A 19,441-nucleotide genomic window follows, 5' to 3' on the forward strand; every position below is an offset into this window, starting at 1 on the left:
AAAGTAATAAATGTTATTTGCAGTTAACAATTTTCTTTTTTCTTTATTACAATATTTATGGCAAGACTAGGTAGTGAATACTCATTCAATTACGGTTTTTTTTGCTTATTTATGTAATTATACATTTTATACTAACATTTGATACGTTATTGTAAGTTAAAATTTGACGTATCGAAATAGTTATCACCACTAAACTAGACGGGATTGTGGTATCTCCCCGGTGCGAGCTGGCGCAATTCGTTCTAAAGCATGCTCATCATCCACAATAAATTGAAGAAGAAAAAGAGATGTTAACTATAAATTATCAATATATAGGTTAGTGTAAGGTTGTATAAGGTGCTTTGGAGTAAAATTAATATGCAATTTGGTTATTGCATTGAATACAATAGTTATATGCGCAAAACAAACATATTTTTTCCTCTTATTCATTTTCTATTTCCTCAAAATATTAACAATTGAAAAATAATACATTCTTTAAAAAGTTCAAGTGCTTGTAAGCATTTATAAACATTTAAATGCTATCGAACTAAAATTGTATATGAATGTAACATTCGTGAATTTGAAAAGAAGTACAAAATGAGAAACTCATTCTATTGTGGGAGTCGAGCATGCTTCAGCACGAATTGGGCCAGCTCGCACCGGGGAAGTACCTACCACACCCCCTCAGAAAACCGGCGTGAAATAATAGCTTGCTATTGTGTTTCGTACGGTGAGTGGGGGAGTCGGAGGCCTATTTCCTTCTCCTAGCCCTTCCCAGTCCATTCCTTCTTTCCAGTCATCATCATCCTTTTGTTATCCCTTATCCCTTAAAAGCGGGCATCGCATTCTCAGAGGTCTGAGCCTTTGCGAATGTTCATGGGCAGTGGTGATCATTTACCCGCAGGCGAACCACCGGCTCAGTTGCCCGCTATGACATAAAAAAACCCTTGTATATTTACATATTTTATTTATTATTTACTTCGCTCTACTGTACAACAATAAGTGAATAAACCATCTGCCGTTCAATTTATCGTACAATTACTAAATTGTGGTTATTGAAACCGAAAATAAAACAACAAAGACGCAACGAACTACCTTATTTACACCGCGTAAAAATACAGTAACAGCATGGTGAACTCGACGCTATAGAAAGTTAAAAAACGAGAACGCTCAACGCACCCATGTCCGTGACTGCAATGCCTCGCCACCTAACGGCAAATCTGCCGCTGTGTTAATCTCGCGCCAGTCGTTCACAGACCGCACACCGGTCGTCATCGTTATGGGGCGTTCCTTAAAAAAGTTTACCGCGTACGCGCGCCCTTTCTCCATAGCACACGCCCGTCAAGCGACGACAGGATGCCCCTTTTCAAAACGCCAGCGATCCCAAATAGCACCCACCGCCTCTCTGACCGATGAAGTGTTTGCCAACGCTAAACCCTATTCCGAAGTCCCTGGTCCCAAGCCCATTCCCCTCCTTGGAAATACGTGGCGAATGGTCCCTGTAATCGGCCAGTTCGATATATCAGAATTCGCTAAAGTGACCAAACTGTTTCTCGAGAGATATGGTAGGATTGTGCGCCTTGGCGGCTTGATTGGGAGGCCAGATCTGCTGTTCGTGTACGATGCTGATGAAATTGAGAGGATGTACCGAAGAGAGGGGCCCACCCCCTTCAGGCCAGCTATGCCGTGTCTTGTGAAATATAAGTCGGAAGTAAGAAAGGATTTCTTTGGAGATTTACCTGGAGTTGTGGGGGTGTAAGTTACATTTTATATTTATTATAACTATCACTTTTAATCTTGAAATCATCTTGAGTTTCTGAACGCATTACGAGCATTTTTTTATTTTCTTAATATTTAAAAAAAACAAATTGATTTACAATTTGTTCCCAAATAAAGTCTGTTATAATATAAATCAACTTTCTCATTATTTATACTTAAAACTTTCTCACATCTTATAAAATTTTGTGTATCTCAAATATCATTGATGTTGTCAAAACTAGCCTTGACTTTCGCGGCGACTTTCACCGGACCGTATTCGCGTTAAAAAACTCGAATTAAAATATGTTAATTGCGAAATATATCGTGAGGCTAATTTTTTTATTTCCTTTTTAACAATTTGAATGTAAATTTCACACACGCAACACTTTTATATCAACTATCACGTAGATTTATAAATTTAAGTCAACATAGTATGGAATAATATATTAGGTTCATTCCTATATTTAAGTCTTAATCGAATCATTAAATTTATGTAAAATATTTAAAAAAAACTAAAGTACCTGCTAGCCGCACGTCATGGCGCAACCCGGGTAAATCCGAAATAAACAATCATATACAGCATTAGATACTCATAGATAACGTGGCTTTCTATTGGTTAAATAATAATTAAAATCAGTTCAGTAGATCTAGAGGTTACCCCCTACAACGTCACGAACTCACAAATTCACAAACCTTACTTTTTTATAAAATTAGTACCTAAAGAAGTAATTTCATTGCAATATGAAAACTTAAGGTCAAAGATGTTGCTCAAGCATCTTTGAGAATGATTAACTACCAATAGCCTTGAATTGTCAAAGAATGTTTCTCACGCAACGTTTTTAAGATTAGAATAGTATGCCCAGTGATTTTACCGCACCCAACAATCAAATCCACCGGTATATTAATTTTGATAAATCCCTGAAATACACAGCATGATGCATACGTAGAAAACAATCGTAATTATAGTCATATATTTTGCTTTTAGCATTTGTTGTTTCAAAATTAAAGTCGTACCTTTTTCGCGTTAATTAAATACGCAACAAAAATTAATTATTAAGTTTCTCACAGTCTCGAAAAAGACGACCGAAACTAACACGATTTAATCATCAAGTGCTGCAAGATTTGCGACAGCAAAATATAACTTTGAATTATAAAAAAAAAACAAACTCTTACGACGCCTTAATTAATACATAAATTCTTGGTAAAAGTGCCTATTAATTTCACGTGGGATGGAGACCTATTAGATATTAGTTTGTGGCCGCGGCTTCGCTTTAAATTCGGAGTAGTTTAATAGATGTTATTAACCTCCTCCTCCTCCTCCTCTTGAATCACTATGTACTTAAAAAAAACCTATCAAAATCTGTTGTGTTGTTTTAAAGATTTAAGCATACATATGGACAGAGGAACAAAGAAAGCGACTTTGTTTTATATTATGTAGGGATTACCTATCATTTATGTTTCTAACATTTGTACCAATCATCTCTATCGACCTTGAATGTCCACCTCATACGGTTTTACATTTTTGATTTAATATTCAAAATTGAATTCCATACAATTATAAATAACTGTCGCAAAAAAGTCATCTAGACTAAAGCTATTTACAAATCTGCCATCGTTTTTGAAGACGCTACATACGATTGATACTGTCGATAAAAGTGTAGTTCTATGAAATAATCCTGACCATTTACATTCCTTTTTCGTGTCTGCTAATGCTAACTCGCCCAATACGGGAATACCAATCGCTGTTTATGCCTATTTATAAAATACTTCAGCATCTATTGACTCACATGATTCAATAATTATTCTTCACCTTGCAATTGTTTGCTTATTTATATAAATTTATGCCATGTCACGTATATTGGTCTCATAGGGCGTAACTTAGACCTAGGCAATGTGTTTACGCAAAAATTTATTATACTGTTTGTTTGGAATGTGTCTAATCGGAACATTTTAGGTCTTGTAATTGGAGTAGTGTGGTTAGTGAATTGTACACTAGCGAGTGATAGAAGGTCGTTGTCTCTAATTGCTAATGTTGAAACTTAGCTTGCTGATCGTGTCAACATTCAAGATTTCGATTTAATATGTAAATATAAAGGTAATTGGATTTGCGGGTTGTTCTTAAGAATAAAGATGTTGTCAACAAAATTGAATGAACTGTTAGACATAGACCATTCAGTTTCTTCGATTTTCTTTCTATTTCTGTTGTTGGACTCTGCGTAGGTTTGCGGTTGCAGTTTTATCGAACTCCGCGATCCAGGCATTTTAGTTTGAGAGGTCGACATGATCCAGAGCACCAGCGTTTAGCGCACGAGCGCTTTAAGCATACGTAAATCCATATAAACATTTTAATAAAAAAAATTTAAATCTCACAACAACCCGACGAAAAATGCGATATAGCTGCAACCTTAATACCCCTAAATTAGCGATAAATATCCACGACCATCAATACGTGCTGTCTCATTGTTTCCCCAAATGGTTATCACTGAAACTGTATAAATGTACTAAACTAAACGACAATGACACTTAGCGGGTTGGTATTGAATGTTTGTTTAGCACTTGGTCATTGCGTCAGCGCTCCTGACATAATGCACTTGGAAACTAGAATATGCGTAATGTTATCGCATAAGGATGTGTTATTGTATACTCATAATGTCTTAAATATATCAATTCTTTCCATCTATTGCGGGTACTTTATCATAATAAAATCTTAGGAATTCTGAAAAATTGAGTAAGGCACGATGTTGGCATGTTCTTCTTCGGTTATTTGGACATATCTCGGTTAACTGCGAAAAAACTTGTTCAGTAAAGGAAAATTCGTCGACGGTAGTGATCGCTTACCACCGTCCATCAGGAGAAACACCAGCTCAGTTGCCCGCTCTATCACTCGTTACGTGAATTTTTCATCGTTATATTTTTTAAGAAATTAATTTATGTTTGAATATAGTTTGCATTATAGAAGATCCTATATCTGTCAAAAATAGCTAAGCAAATTAGCACATCCATCGGTTTTGTCAACGTTGTATGTAAATAAACGATTGACTGTTTGTTCTCATACATATCGAGATACATCGCCATTGACCGTACTTACCTTATAGCTGCATATATATTTAAAATATGAACCTAACTACGTGTAAAAATTGGCATATTTTAATGAATCGTGAAATGTGGAGTAGGTTTAGGCAAATACTACAAAATATTTACGAGACGTTGGTCGTGAGTCCTCCTCAGCCTAACTACTAATATTATAAATATACGTAAATAACTCTGTCTGTCTGTCTATATGTGGGTATAAGTGTATAAATAAAAGGCACATTCTGTATCATAAAGCAAATATTAGATTTTTGAACGTATATAATCGATAAAAAAACGGAATTTGAATTTAAAACATTACACTATCAGAATGCTTCATTATTCCTATTATTATTATTTTATTGTTTTCATCGAATAGAATAGAGAAGTTAGTCGCATACGGTAGCACCACAATTATTTATAAACATACCGTGCAAGGTGTGAACCAGTCAGATGTGTTCTACTTGGGAAGTGGGGCGCAGCGAAAGCGAGGTTAGTAAAGGTAAATGACATCGAATAGCTTTAGGACCACCACCATCATTAGAGGACTTCTTTGTCACTAAATTTGTAAGGGATACGGTAAAAATTATATATTAATAGACGCTCGTCCTGGCTCCGTCCGAATATCAAGATTCCTGTTTTATCCCAAGGAAGCATTTCGGAATAAAAAGTATCCTATCGCCCAAGTCGACTCTTACCCCGTCTGTATACCAAATTTCATCAATATCCATTCAGTAGTTTTAGCGTGATTAACGGACAAACCAAACAAACGAACTTTCTTATTTATAATGTTAGTGTGATAGTGTGAGGTGTGATTATGGTTTTATGTTATTATCTTAGTAGTTTATTTACGGTAGTTGAGCGCAAGTGGTTGAAAATATTTTCAAGTGACGTTTCCTTTCATATTAGGACTAGGAAGAAAGTGCTTATCGCAAACTCTCGTCCCTTGTTCATTCATTAGATTTAGCGGCTTTAATGGAGTTCAACTAAAAGTTTTGTAACTATCTACTTAAGAATTCATGGTCATTACGATAAGTAGGTGTTCAATGTGCACAACTATTTGAGATGGCCACTATCCTAGTAATATATGTTAATGTGACATGAATAGTGTTAGGTACTGTATTTTATCTATTTATTATAATAGTGGTCTTTCCCGGCTGCCCCGTTGTGCATGTATATTATAGGTATAATATATAGCACATAGGATCACGTAGGTCCTGCAGTGAAAATGTTATGCTTCGACAGTTTTCACATTACAACTGAGGAAGTTGACAAAACCAAAAGCCTCTAGTTATGCTATAGCTATGCCTATGGGTATGCCATAGGTAAATAATGACGAAAATCAAGAACTTGCTATTGGTATGGTCTATGATTACGTATTCTTTGCTATTGCTGAACTACAAATACTATGATTTTTACAAGTCGACCCTGAAGATGCTCCGTCTTTACTTGATAAAGAATGTTAAATATACTAAAGTAAATATGAGCGAGAGAACCGGTAAAGGCGTTGATTCATGGACACCGTCCGGTTTCGAAACTCGTAGTGTAAAAGTTAATAAAGAGTAATTATGAATGAGTTTTCATTGAAAACGTAATTGCAGTTTGTTGTTCTTAAAATAGAATTTGATTTGATTGGTTGATTGAGATTGCAATAAAAAAAAAATATTTCATGTTTTTAAATAATGTTAAACAGTTAGACCAGACCGTACCTAGACCCACATTAGATAACTATTTCGTCACTATTAAAATAAGTTTTAATACCAAACATACATTGGGGGAACTTTTTTAGTTCACATATAACCCCCTATACTCCCCAAACTAAAGTCACCGCCCAAATATTGACGGTATTTTACCCAAAAGGGCAAGGTCAAGAAGATGGTAAGATACAAACATTTGCGATTCGTTAATAGTGCTACTGGTAACAACTATTTTTAAATGTTACGTCTAACCAGTCACTTGTCTATGTGTATGTCATGCTACAATTTTCCTTACTTACCGCATTGTCTCACGATCATGAGAAGCACGACAAACAAACAGCCAATCAGAAGGCTAGCTGTATAATTTTCATTCTGTATGCGATTTCTTCATAACTACTTGGAAAGAAGCGTATTTTAAAAAAGTTATAAACGAGTTTGGAAACATAAATGTAGGTCGATATGAATGTTATAGTGCTTTATAACTGTATAATTAAGTGATTTGATCATTTATATATTTAATTTGCATGTAATAAGCAATGACTCTGCAATACAAATTGCTAGCTGCGCCCCGCGGTTTCACCCGCGCAAGTCCGTATCCCGAAGGTATATCGGGATAAAAAGTTGTCTGTGTGTTATTCCAGTTGTTCAGCTATCTACGTACCAAATTTCATTGCAATCGGTTAAGTAGTTTTTGCGTGAAAGAGTAACTAACATACACATACACATATATTCATCCTCACAAATTTTCGCATTTATAATAAGTATTAGTAGGATAGGATTTATAAACAACTAACTTAGATCGTTCAACTTTTGCGAGTTCAGTGACCCAATTCGCTGCAACGTATTTATCAATGAGTGTAGTATATTTAGGAACTGCGAGGATATAATTGTTATTCATTGAGTTGCTTTAGGATGGATTAATGAAGGTTTGATATGAATTATTCATGTAACCTGATTATGAAAGCGACACGTGCTTGTAGATCGTACGCTATATATAATTAGGTCTTGTGATTTGTATTATCTATGTCCTGCGTATTGTTTTTGTTTTGCTAGATTAGATATCTTCATTTTTATCTGCTTTTGGGGACATATACGTATAACGACTAGTATGTTTGTAGTCATTAATGATTTTCAGTCGAGAGTTATCTGATATGAATTTTATTTATTTGCTTATAGAATAAATGTATTCATACATTTTTGTTTGGAAATCCAATATGTAATTGAAATACTTTTATTATTACTTTACCGGGAAATCATATAAAACAAGGATTTATTCAATTATAAATATTGAATATAAATTATATGGATATCAATTCTGGATTATTATAATAGTGAGGTATGTTTGAAATGTAATATTTCGTATTGAATTTCATGATGAAATGTTTTATTTATCAAAACACTTCAATTTTACACAACATTCGAACTTGAATCGAACAATTAATAAATGGATTTCATCATTACATCATTTAGCTATCAGATATACACCACCTATATAAATATTACTATAAACCCGAAATTTTGGAAGTATGGATGGATAGATGGATGGATATTTGTTCCTTCACGCGAAAACAGCTTATCTGTGTGAAATTTTGAAGTGTTGGTGAATATGTAATGTATAAATTATAGTAAAATTAGGACATAGGGAGTGACGTCGCAAGTTACAGCTAGTAAGTTATCCTCTCTATAAGTGCTACCTAAGAACTTTAAACTGTACATCATAAGCCAAGCTCACCCAGCTTACGTCAAGCTAAGATAAACATTTTAATTGTTAAATGTGCACATCTCAAGGGAAACAATAAATTATTACAAAACTTTAACCTTAGACCGTAGAGTTGACAAATGTTTGTCGAGGGCCAAAGTTATTGCGTTTTTATTGCTCATTTTTGTTCAAATTAAATTTGAATGAAATGGATTGAATTAAAACGTAGCTAGAACTTGTTGCCCAAGAGACAATGCTTTAATCGTACATCTCCTTGCTATATATGTAATGTATGATATTATTAATGTGAAACTGGATTTGATTATTTGTTTGTTTGTCTTTTTACAATGGAGCAACTTTATGTTGAGATTTGTGTTTAGCGACAGGAAACTATTGAGTGTCATAGGCTATTTTTTACCGCGGTGAAACATCTCATTTGCATGGGAAATTCCTTTGCCAAGTATCATAACATCTATATATTTGAAGAGCCTAGGATTTTAATAGCGTTTGCGATATTCATGAACTCATGTACATTTGAGCAGTCCTTTGCCGGTTTACCATGCGACTGTATCCAGCCATTTTTATTCTTGCGCTTCCTACTATACTACTAAACTACTCGTTAATATTAATAAATGTAAAACAACAAATTACAAATAAACAATTGTACAGTTATACGCCTGAAGTAAAGTTCTATTGTAATTATACGACAGGCTTGGATAAAGATGTTACAATTAAATGCGCGGATGTCATACTTCGTAGTTAATTAGACCATCTTGGACCAAGCCTGGAGTGTAATCAAAGTAAATTGTTTGCAGTCACGGTGAGCAATGGAGAACCTTCCGTTCCAAAGTACAAAGGCCGATCCTACAGCCTCAGACCGTGAAGAAATACGTGGCACCCATCGAGATGGTTACAGAGGACTTTATCAAGTACATGGAAGACGCAAGGGATGAAAACGGCGACCTGCCGAAGGAATTCGATAATGATATACACAAGTGGTCTCTTGAATGTGAGTTTATACCCGATATATATAAGGATGAAATTCATGTTCATATACGTGTGGAACTTGCATAAATCCACTAAAATATAATTTGGAGTACAAGCAACAAAATCACTATAAAGAGAAAATTGCACTTTAGATACATACTTATGTATACTATTACTTCTTAATATTTTAAACGCAATAGTAACTCTGTCTGTCCGTTTGCTCTCCTTTATGCCTAAACCACTGATTCAATTTTGGTACAAAGAAAATTAGAGACTCGTGTAAGGGCCATAGCTAGGATAATCCTATCCCGGAACACAAACAAAATAAAAAACATTACATCAATTAATATTGTACTCATTTATTAACAATGTGTTATTATTTTAAGGTATTGGCCGTGTAGCTCTAGACGTGCGGCTAGGTTGCCTGCGCCGTGACCTAAGCAACAACTCTGAACCCCAACGCATCATAGACGCAGCTAAATACGCGCTACGGAATGTAGCCGTGCTGGAATTGAAGGCACCCTATTGGAGATACATACCCACTCCGCTGTGGACGAAATACGTGAATAATATGAACTTCTTTGTTGAGTGAGTATCTATGACTTTTCGTAGAAAAAAGAATTAGATTCGGGCTTTAGGCGTGCTTTAAATTATATCTTCAAAAAAAGTCACCAAATTTCCTGGTGTTCAGATTCTAAAATGAAACCAGATGACAATATTTACCTTTCAAACACAAAAAGAATTACACCACATGATTGTAAATCTAACAACATTCCAACCATTCCTACTATTTTATGTTTAACGTAAGTTCTCAAAAAATAAGAAGGTTCTCAAATCGACTGTTTTTGTTACTCGATAACTCCGAGAGTTTTAAGCCGACACGTGATTCTTTTTAAGTTTGATAGGAACTTGTTGTCATTTAGTTCCATTTTAGAAGCTGGTGTAGCACTTACCTCTTCAAAAAAACCACAAAGGTTTTTTTGTACTTAAGATTTAATATTAATGAAATGTATATTCTTATTTTTTTATATTTTTCAGGCTGTGCTCACATTATATTAACGAGGCGCTAGAGCGTTTGAAAACCAAGAAAGTGACGTCAGAGAATGACTTGTCTCTACTCGAACGGGTTCTGAAGAGCGAAGGAGACCCCAAGATAGCTACCATCATGGCCCTTGACCTGATACTCGTCGGCATTGATACGGTGAGAATATTTTTGTATTTAAGCGTTGGGTTTAAATCTTATTTCTCAATTTATTCCGATCATATCGTAATGCTGTAGGGCTTCTTTAGACATAGCTATATATAATTAATAGTTGAGGCTTAAAATATGGGTTTCAGTAATTCAAATAGGTATTTACGAAAATGTATAATAATTTTATAAATGCGAAACACGAAGCGTAATGTTCTATAATTATTATACTATTAGATTCTCCTCAAAATATAATACAATATAAAACAATTATTTGTTCTCTTAAACAAATAGAAGAAATTAAAAACAACTACGCATCTGTTTTATAGATCTCAATGGCAGTGTGTTCGATCCTCTACCAAGCGGCCACAAGATTGAAGCAACAAGAGAAGATGGCGGAAGAGATCAGAAGAGTTTTGCCCGATCCTACTAAACCTCTCACCTACTCTGACCTTGACAAATTGCATTACACTAAGGCGTTCGTAAGAGAAGTTTTTAGGTATGTATTAAACCGAAATAAAATTGAACGAAAATATTTGACGATTATTTTAGTCTATACAGCTCAAGAAAAACCTATTTTTCTAGTAGTGGAATAATTTTCAATATCCGTAAATAGTTTCTTAAATAAGCCCCAAAATAAATAATCCAATATTTTCTCTTCAAAATATGTAAGGGAAGCTAAGTTCAGCGGAAAATTTTTCTTAAATAGCAGATCAATATAACTCTTGTATATAGGCTATAGGCAAATGTCCTTAAAGCTAAATTTTTCTGGTATTCCTTAACATTATCATAATAATAAATATTGTATTCCTTACCTTTTTTTAGGATGTATTCAACAGTTATCGGCAATGGAAGAACGTTGCAAGAAGATGATGTCATTTGTGGCTATCACATACCGAAAGGCGTAAGAATTTTTGTAGCTTTTTTTGTAGTAACATGACGCTGAAGAGTATGTTCGTTCACAAGTTGTTGGTTATCTCAGGAACTACTTGTAAAAAGTACTAAGTACTAAGTAAAAAGGAAGGAAGTAGGAAGGTTATAATAAAATATACAAAATACTTATAGGAGTGGAGGTGGGCACAACTTAACACAGTATTTATTAAGGGTTAAGAAGTTATAATGACTTAAATAAAATTTAGCCTCAGAGATAACATAACTTTTAGAAATTTCCAGTTTCTAAGTATGAGTATCAGACCAGTTGTTTTAGAGTTTATTTCTTACAATACTTCAAATCACATTTCTTTCGAATATAAATTACCTAAGAAAACTTTACACACGATTAAAGATGTTTATTATACCCAGGTCCAAGTCGTATTCCCGACCATCGTGACCGGTAATATGGAGCAATTCGTCTCAAATCCTGAAGAGTTCAGGCCAGAGAGGTGGCTGGAGGGAAATGGCCGTTTGCACTCATTTGCCTCTTTGCCCTATGGTTTTGGGGCAAGGATATGCCTGGGCAGGCGGTTTGCTGATTTGGAGATACAAGTGCTGTTGGCTAAGGTTAATGCTTATAGTTAATTATAATGTTTTAATATTGTCTGATAAGATGATCACCCTAGATCGGTTAATGATCAATGATATTCACTATGGGATAGATAGGATACATCTATGTATTATATTTAGGCTATGGCCTATAGTAGAGTCTATAGTGTTATGTAGTACGGGCTATTTTGGGGGTTTTTAATATTTATGTACTGTTCCAGAAGTTTTTAGTAATATGTCGATAAGCGTACAAAAATAGATACTTCTTTAGAAATTTACTCAAGAAAGCATTTATTTTTCAGTTATTACGCCGCTACAGATTAGAATACCACCACGAGCCACTTGAATACGCGGTGACATTCATGTACGCGCCGGACGGGCCTCTGCGCCTGCGTATGATCGAACGATAGAACGCTTTTTGAAATGTTGAATTTAGAATAAGATATTTTTATTTCAAATTATGAATATATGTTTAATGACATATTGAATTTGTTTAAAAAAAAATATTATGGTGAAATGTCAACCTGCCTGCCTATCGTTCGAATAAGTTTTTTTTTAAAGAATATATATATATAATGTATATGCCCAGACTTGATATTTTTTTTATGTTGCAATAAAATGTAATTAATAGTAAAAGATTATATCCACATTATAAAGCATATACGACATTAAATTGTTATTAACATGTGCATCTATTTTTTTTGTATGTGAACACTCATATTAAACCGAAATTATATTATTAACAAGTTTCTGATTAATATAAATATATACACATGTAAGTAAATTAATAATAATTATATATTTTTGTTTTATTACGTATGTTTGTTGTCTACATAGCTAATAAAGTTTCTACTCTACAACCTAATCTTGGGTTCCATCCCTCTTAACATCATTCTTACAGTCTAGTATAAAAAAGATTAGCGAGATGATTTCAAAATTCGCTTATGTGAAAAGTCCACCTAGAATATGTAATAGACAATAATATTATTATTTTATTAATATGAATTCTTATCACATTGGAACGTAAGGTAGTCTATATTTTTTATTTAAATACTCTAGCCAGTTAGGAATAAGGTGAATCTGTGAAAATACATTTTCAAAAGGAAATTTGTACTTTTGAATTGGTAATTTTAAGCACAAATATATTATAGACCCACTCAATCTTCAAATTCCCACTTTATTTTTTATACCATAAAGTTACAATTTCATTGATGTACCCTCAGCATAGGCTTTACCCGAATACCCCTTTGCCCACGTACTAATACGTACTAGGTAAAGAAAATCCCCTAAAAAGTAGCCTGTATCACTTTTAACGATGTCCGAAATCATTGTAATATCATAAACAACGACATACACTTTCGCATTAATACCTAATATTTATAAAGAAGTAAGGATTAAATTGCTCGATCACAAATATGATGTATTTGACTCAACTCTATACATCTTTATTTAATTCTTCACGAGACAATCAACTCCATCCAAGATACTTAATATTTTATTGTCCATACATAAGCGTTATTGCGTTTTATCGATTCTCCACAACTGTTTGCCGATCATATCTTCAATATTTACCTCTTAGTCCATTGACGTATTAATTAACTTTTATGGCAATACCACACCTAAAGTTTGCTATAACACTGACCGTTTTCTAAGCGTATTGGTTTAGGCTTAGGGTTGCCAGATACTGTTTTTGAAGCGATTCTTTGAAAAAGGAAGATTATTTTTAGGTGGGAATTTTGGTGTCATATGCACTGAGCTGGTAGAATTTTCAGAAATATCACTTTGACTAGTTTTTTTAAGCGAATTAAGAAATGTAATTCACTATTATTGGGTATTTTTTAATAATCCTGCGTTTAGAATCTTCTTTGTGTTTTATCACCACTCTACAATTTTTATCAAAAAATAGTATAAAATAACGAGTAACATACATACAACTTTGAGAATATCATTTGAATGTTCTCAGAAGTCTCACAGGAATATATTAAAACAATGGATAAGTCGACACTTACTATCTCACGGTACGATAACTGTGCGAATATTCTTTCCATAATATCAAATGTAATCAAGCTTTATGGTCGCACAAACAATAACATATATTTTTAAGCATTATACATCCAAACCCTCATAGGAGGCCTGTGTCCCAGCAGTGGGAACATATAAGGGCTGATGATGATGATGATACATCCAAAAATCCCTTGAAAGATACTATACCTCAATATTGTTTCTGAAAATACCTAATAACGGTATCTAAGATTTTCTAATAAAGAAAATTGTGTCCTAAAAATATTCTTTCCTATTCTGCAGCTATTTAACTAACTCTAAAAATTATGTAGTTAGGATGACACGTGCAAAATTTCGCGCTCTCGTGCTAATGATGCAGTTCCTCTATTATGTAACAGAGGTGTTAACTAACTGCAAACAACTTTTGATGATAATTTTATGGACTGTTGAAACTCATTTCAAACGTATTACACACGTAAAATAATACATTAAACGATGAATTTATTAAATTATATCTATAATCTGTACTAATACTGTAAAGCTGATGAGCTTGTTTAATTGTTTAGACGCACTAATCCCAGGAACTACTCCGATACGATCCGATTTGAAAAATTCTTTCAGTATTAGATAGCCATAAATTATTGAGGAAGGCTATAAACTATATATGTACCACGGGCAAAGCCGGGGCGAACCGCTAGTAATATTATAAAAAGGATATTTTTGTATCTTTTTAACGTTTTTACGGAAAAACAAAAGTATCGATTTCAAAAAATTCTTTCACAATTAGAAAGCTGCAATGTCACTTAGTGACATAGGCACTATATTATGTACATTGGGCGAAGCCAGGGAATAGCTAGTCTACAATTTTAATATAGACTTAGGTACCTAATGAAAATAATTGTTTCATAGTTAATAACTTAATTCCGAATTGTTGACAGTAGATTTGTGATCTTGATATTATTTAATAATATTAAAATAATAAGAAAAACTCTACCTACAATTAAATATAAATTTAACCATATTTGCACACTACCACACTAAATTTTCTTTACCTACATGACTGGCTTACATCAGTCTGAATCAAAGGGATTAAACGAGTTGATAATGCTAAAATATAGACTATAACCATGATATGTTGTATGATATTGAAACATACATGTTACTTTTTTATTATACACAGTCAGTAGGTACATAGTAGACAGTAAATATATATCACGATTGGAATTTCAACGGCCCAACCCACCTACTGCAACTGGTTCTACAAACGATTTTCTAATCGACACGGTTTTCCTAATAAGCTACGGTATTTTATCTAAGTACATTTTAAAAGAATTATAGTGAAACATGTATTACTCGCGGTTCGCCCCGGCTTCGCCCGTGGTACATATATAGCCTATAGCTCTCCTTAATAAATGGGCTATCTAACACTGAAATAATTTTTTTCAAAGCGGACCAGTAGTTCCTGAGATTAGTGCGTTCTAATAAAAAAACAAACTCTACAGCTTTGAAATATTAGTATAGATTTTTTGGTAACGAGTGCAGTAAAAAAATGTATTCAGTCTGTTATTGAAAGAAATCTAGTCGCATTTGTAGCTAAATACAAATGCGGCTAGATTATGCGACCAACTAAATAGAGAATATATTACCCACGTCAGTTATTCAGATACAGAAATAAGACCTGGAAAAGAAAAACAAACACAAAAAAAACATATCAATAAACTATTAACTCGTTATTACTGTCACATTAAGAAAAAAACATGCCCGTTATAGTATTACTAGTTTTTGCTCGTGGCTTCGTATGCGTTAAATTCGGACTAAACCCCCCTCCCCCCCTCTTCTATGTTATTATACATAGAGACCTTGAATTACTCTATCTATTAAAAAACCTCATCATAAGATATTGCGTAATTTTTAAGATCTAAACATACAGACATAAAGACGGCGTAAAGAGACTTTGTTTTATACAATGTAGTGATGTTATTTGTGCCCACATATACAAAGAATATACAAAAGATGCATGCATCGTATCCACTACGACTACGAAGGAATATAAGGTGCTAGCAATGTTTCAAAACTCCATAATAATATAAGGTTACCTTAAATATCATAATACTTAATATTCACCTTAACCGGCCATAAGTATTTTATTTAATTTCCACTTTTTACAGGGGAATCCCATTTTATACGATAATTTATTTATTTCAACAACACAGTATAGCTATATCAATCCTTTCCTTGTTCCTTATGTCTTTTCACTACATAGTCGCTTTCTCTGTCTGGGTTTTTAAAATTTAAGCATACATACCCTATGTATGCTTTAATTTTAAAAACTACGCATCGGATTTTGATGCGGTTATTTTTAAATAGATAAAGTATTTGAATAGAAAGGTTTATACATGTATATAATAACATCTATTAAACTACACCGAATTTAACGCATGCGAAGCCGCTGGCAAAAGCTAGTTATAAATATTAACATCGACGTAATTAAATTCAAATGATATTTTCGATTCGAGTTCGATATGTTTTTTGTTTACTGTGAATGTTTTCAATCAATATACATGTTTCTTTCAGTGTTTGATAGGAAGTTGTCAATTCGTCCCATTTTAGAATTTGGTTTGGTACCTTCACGTAGTTATTGAGTAAATTAATAAAAAAAAGTACACTCGAATGGAGAACTCGTTCGACTTTGAGAATGTCAATTAAACAAAAAAAGGTTTTATGGAATTACACACATAAATAAATACATATCAATATAAATTATAAAGCTGCCTAAATTAAAACACTTTATGTAAAAAACAAAAATCCTTCGCTTGTAAACCATACAACATAAGCATCCATGACCTGTGACTGATGAAATCCGGCAAACTAAATATACTTTCGTTTTAAACTGCTGTTTTATGTCGCCTTGACTTTTTGAAATGGTTTCAAGACTTAACCTACGAATATGTTGTTATTGTTGTTTATAATGAATCTTAATGAATATAATGGGGTTATAATAATCCTTCTGACACAGATTTTCTTCTAAACTTGCTAGGTGGGTATTACTCCATATTATGTAAAATTGAAAAAAAAAAATAAACTACTTTTATTTCTTTTATTTCTAAAACTCATGTTTGTTAATGTGTTAAGGGAACATAATAAAATGTGTTACCACTTATTAACTTTGAGGTACTTACTTATCGTCATCAGCCCATATATGTTCCCACTACTGGAACACAGGCCTCCTCCTCCTGCACGCTCGCCCGGTCTCGAACCCCGACTTATCGATTTTTAAGTCCGAGGTTCTCACCACTGAGCCACCATTGCTTTTTACTAGGTACTTACTTAATCTATGATAAAAGATAGGTGGGCTCTACATAATCCAGCAAACTAGACACAAAGACTAGCTTGGAACCAGTCCTAACACTCTTGAACTAAAATTGATAGAAAAAGCACACTTTCTTTATACAAAATAAAAAATGTGTAAAATGAGTAGACAAAATTATGATACAGAAATTTACTTCACATCAATACTAATATTATAAAGCACAAGAGTTTATTTGTTTGTTTGTTTGAACGCATTAATCTTAGGAACTACTGGTCCGATTTGAAAAATATTTCAGTGTTAGATAGCCCATTTATTGAGGAAGGCTGGCTATATAGGTACCACGGGCGAATCAAAGAGGAATTTATATATTTTCGTATGTTTGTAACATTTTCACACTATAACTCCTGGACCGATATCAAAAATTATTTGACCACTGGAAAGTTACAACTTTACGGAGTTATATAGGCTTTTTACATACCACGGGCGAAGCCGGACCGAACAGCTATACATACAGTATTTTATAAATCGAGTCAGGATATCCTTGAGGCAAGTGAACGTCGATTGCTCATAAAACTCAAGATGATTATATTTATTGCGCCAATAACTCTTCAATTTTATTGCAGTAATAAAGGCAAGACTAAAATAGTTTTAATTTATGTGGTACGAATAGACAAAGTTATAAAAATCAATCGACAATCCCCATTATTTGTGATGAGGTAAATAAATAATTAATCAAAGGATGCGACGAAGTCCTCAATAGTTATCAAGCGTTAAAATTTGAATCCTTTTACGTTTTTTTTTAAATAAATAAAATATCAGTTATTTTTCGCATTTTCACTGTTATTGTGTATTAAATTAAGAATTTTATATATAATAATACAGGTTTTTATATTTATAGGTAACATATGAATATTCTTTCACCATTATTCAAATTTAAACCAGAATATTAATAACAGTATCTATATTTTAAAATATCAAAATATTGCAAGGCACGATCGTCCGTCCTACTTTCGCGATGTTAATTACCGATACAGAAGTTTAAAAATCTAGACAGCTCTGGGTTAACGATTCTTAAACGGTGATCTGAATAGCAAATGTGTGAATATACGAAAAACAGTCGTAATAATGTATGCCAAGAACTAAGAAAAATGTACCGTTTTGATTTCATTCAATGCTTAGTACATATTTAAATACTATTCAAGAACAGAAGGAAAAGTGAGAGACATGGATGTTGTGTGAAACAAAACATTAATTGTTTGACATTAGTTACAGCTATTTAAATCTCCAGCAGCTTTCTCAGCACAATAATAATTAGCTAAACTCACCAAAACTTCATTACGTCTGTCTACTCCTGCACAATCATCATATCTTTTCTAATAATTAATCTCAACAAATAATAATGAATAAAATACTATTGCAGACTGTAGTCTAGCATTATTTACGTTATTTTTGTAAAAACATGTCCTATTTAATATGCATAAAAGTATTTAATATATAATATATTTCAGCAGATAAATCTTAACTTTCTTTTCAGGTGTTATTTCGATGCATCTACACCTACACGGAAAAGATCACAGAGAACCAGACGTGTAAGCTACAGGCTGGTGATCCAGAATACTTAAATCCCCGGGAATACAAGATGTTAGATAATCCTTACATCAGCATTTGACTGTTTATAACAGATATTTGCTTCCCAGTGAAAATCCGATGACGCTATATTTTAGATTTTTCATCAAATTGTTTAACGTCTGAAACTTATTACTTATATGCTTTTTAATATGTATACCTCCAAAGGAAAAGGAATAAGATGGGATAAGACCTCACACATAACGTTAAAGCAATGCGGAGATTTGGGAAATTTTATAGATGCTTATTGTCTAGTTACGTTTAATACTTTTCAATTCAGTTTTTATAAGTACTTAATGACCACACCCAGTACATTTCATCATTATGTCAACATATTTATATTATAATTGAATACCATTTTTTTAGTAGCTGTTTTCGGCGGTTTCAGCAGACGGAACCACGGGCAGAGGCTTCTGGTACCTTCTTAATAAGAAGCGTATATTGACACTGGATATTCAACTTTTTTAATGCAAATTCGTGTTTTAACCTTAAAAGCGTAGCAGATAAACAGACAGACGGACAATTTGGTAGTTATTATATTAGTTGGTACGGCGACGCCTCCTTGGTATAGTGGTAAACGCGTGAACGTAGAACCGAGGGGTCCTGGGTTCGATTCCCGGTGGGGGACAATAAAAAAAATATCT

General features: G+C 33.4%; 1 protein-coding gene across 1 annotated transcript; it reads left to right on the plus strand.

The window, feature by feature from the left end:
* The first annotated feature begins 1,192 nt into the window (after positions 1 to 1,192).
* LOC119837440 (probable cytochrome P450 301a1, mitochondrial) lies at positions 1,193 to 12,549 on the plus strand. The gene is made up of 8 exons (XM_038363019.1): positions 1,193 to 1,734; positions 9,018 to 9,211; positions 9,576 to 9,777; positions 10,228 to 10,390; positions 10,708 to 10,877; positions 11,204 to 11,282; positions 11,681 to 11,878; positions 12,163 to 12,549. Exons 1-8 carry the CDS (start codon positions 1,259 to 1,261, stop codon positions 12,268 to 12,270), a joined length of 1,590 nt encoding a protein of 529 aa, XP_038218947.1. The 5' UTR covers positions 1,193 to 1,258; the 3' UTR covers positions 12,271 to 12,549.
* The last annotated feature ends 6,892 nt before the right edge of the window (positions 12,550 to 19,441 follow it).

This window comes from Zerene cesonia, chromosome 27 (assembly GCF_012273895.1).
Source record: "Zerene cesonia ecotype Mississippi chromosome 27, Zerene_cesonia_1.1, whole genome shotgun sequence".
NCBI classification, from domain to species: Eukaryota; Metazoa; Arthropoda; class Insecta; order Lepidoptera; family Pieridae; genus Zerene; species Zerene cesonia.

Excerpts from the sequence above, each read along its gene's own strand:
- LOC119837440 (XM_038363019.1), top strand. The coding sequence starts at position 1,259 with ATGGGGCGTTCCTTAAAAAAGTTTACCGCGTACGCGCGCCCTTTCTCC. Across the intron at positions 10,391-10,707 it reads TACTCGTCGGCATTGATACG|ATCTCAATGGCAGTGTGTTC; the intron begins GTGAGAATATTT and ends TCTGTTTTATAG. Across the intron at positions 11,283-11,680 it reads GCTATCACATACCGAAAGGC|GTCCAAGTCGTATTCCCGAC; the intron begins GTAAGAATTTTT and ends TATTATACCCAG.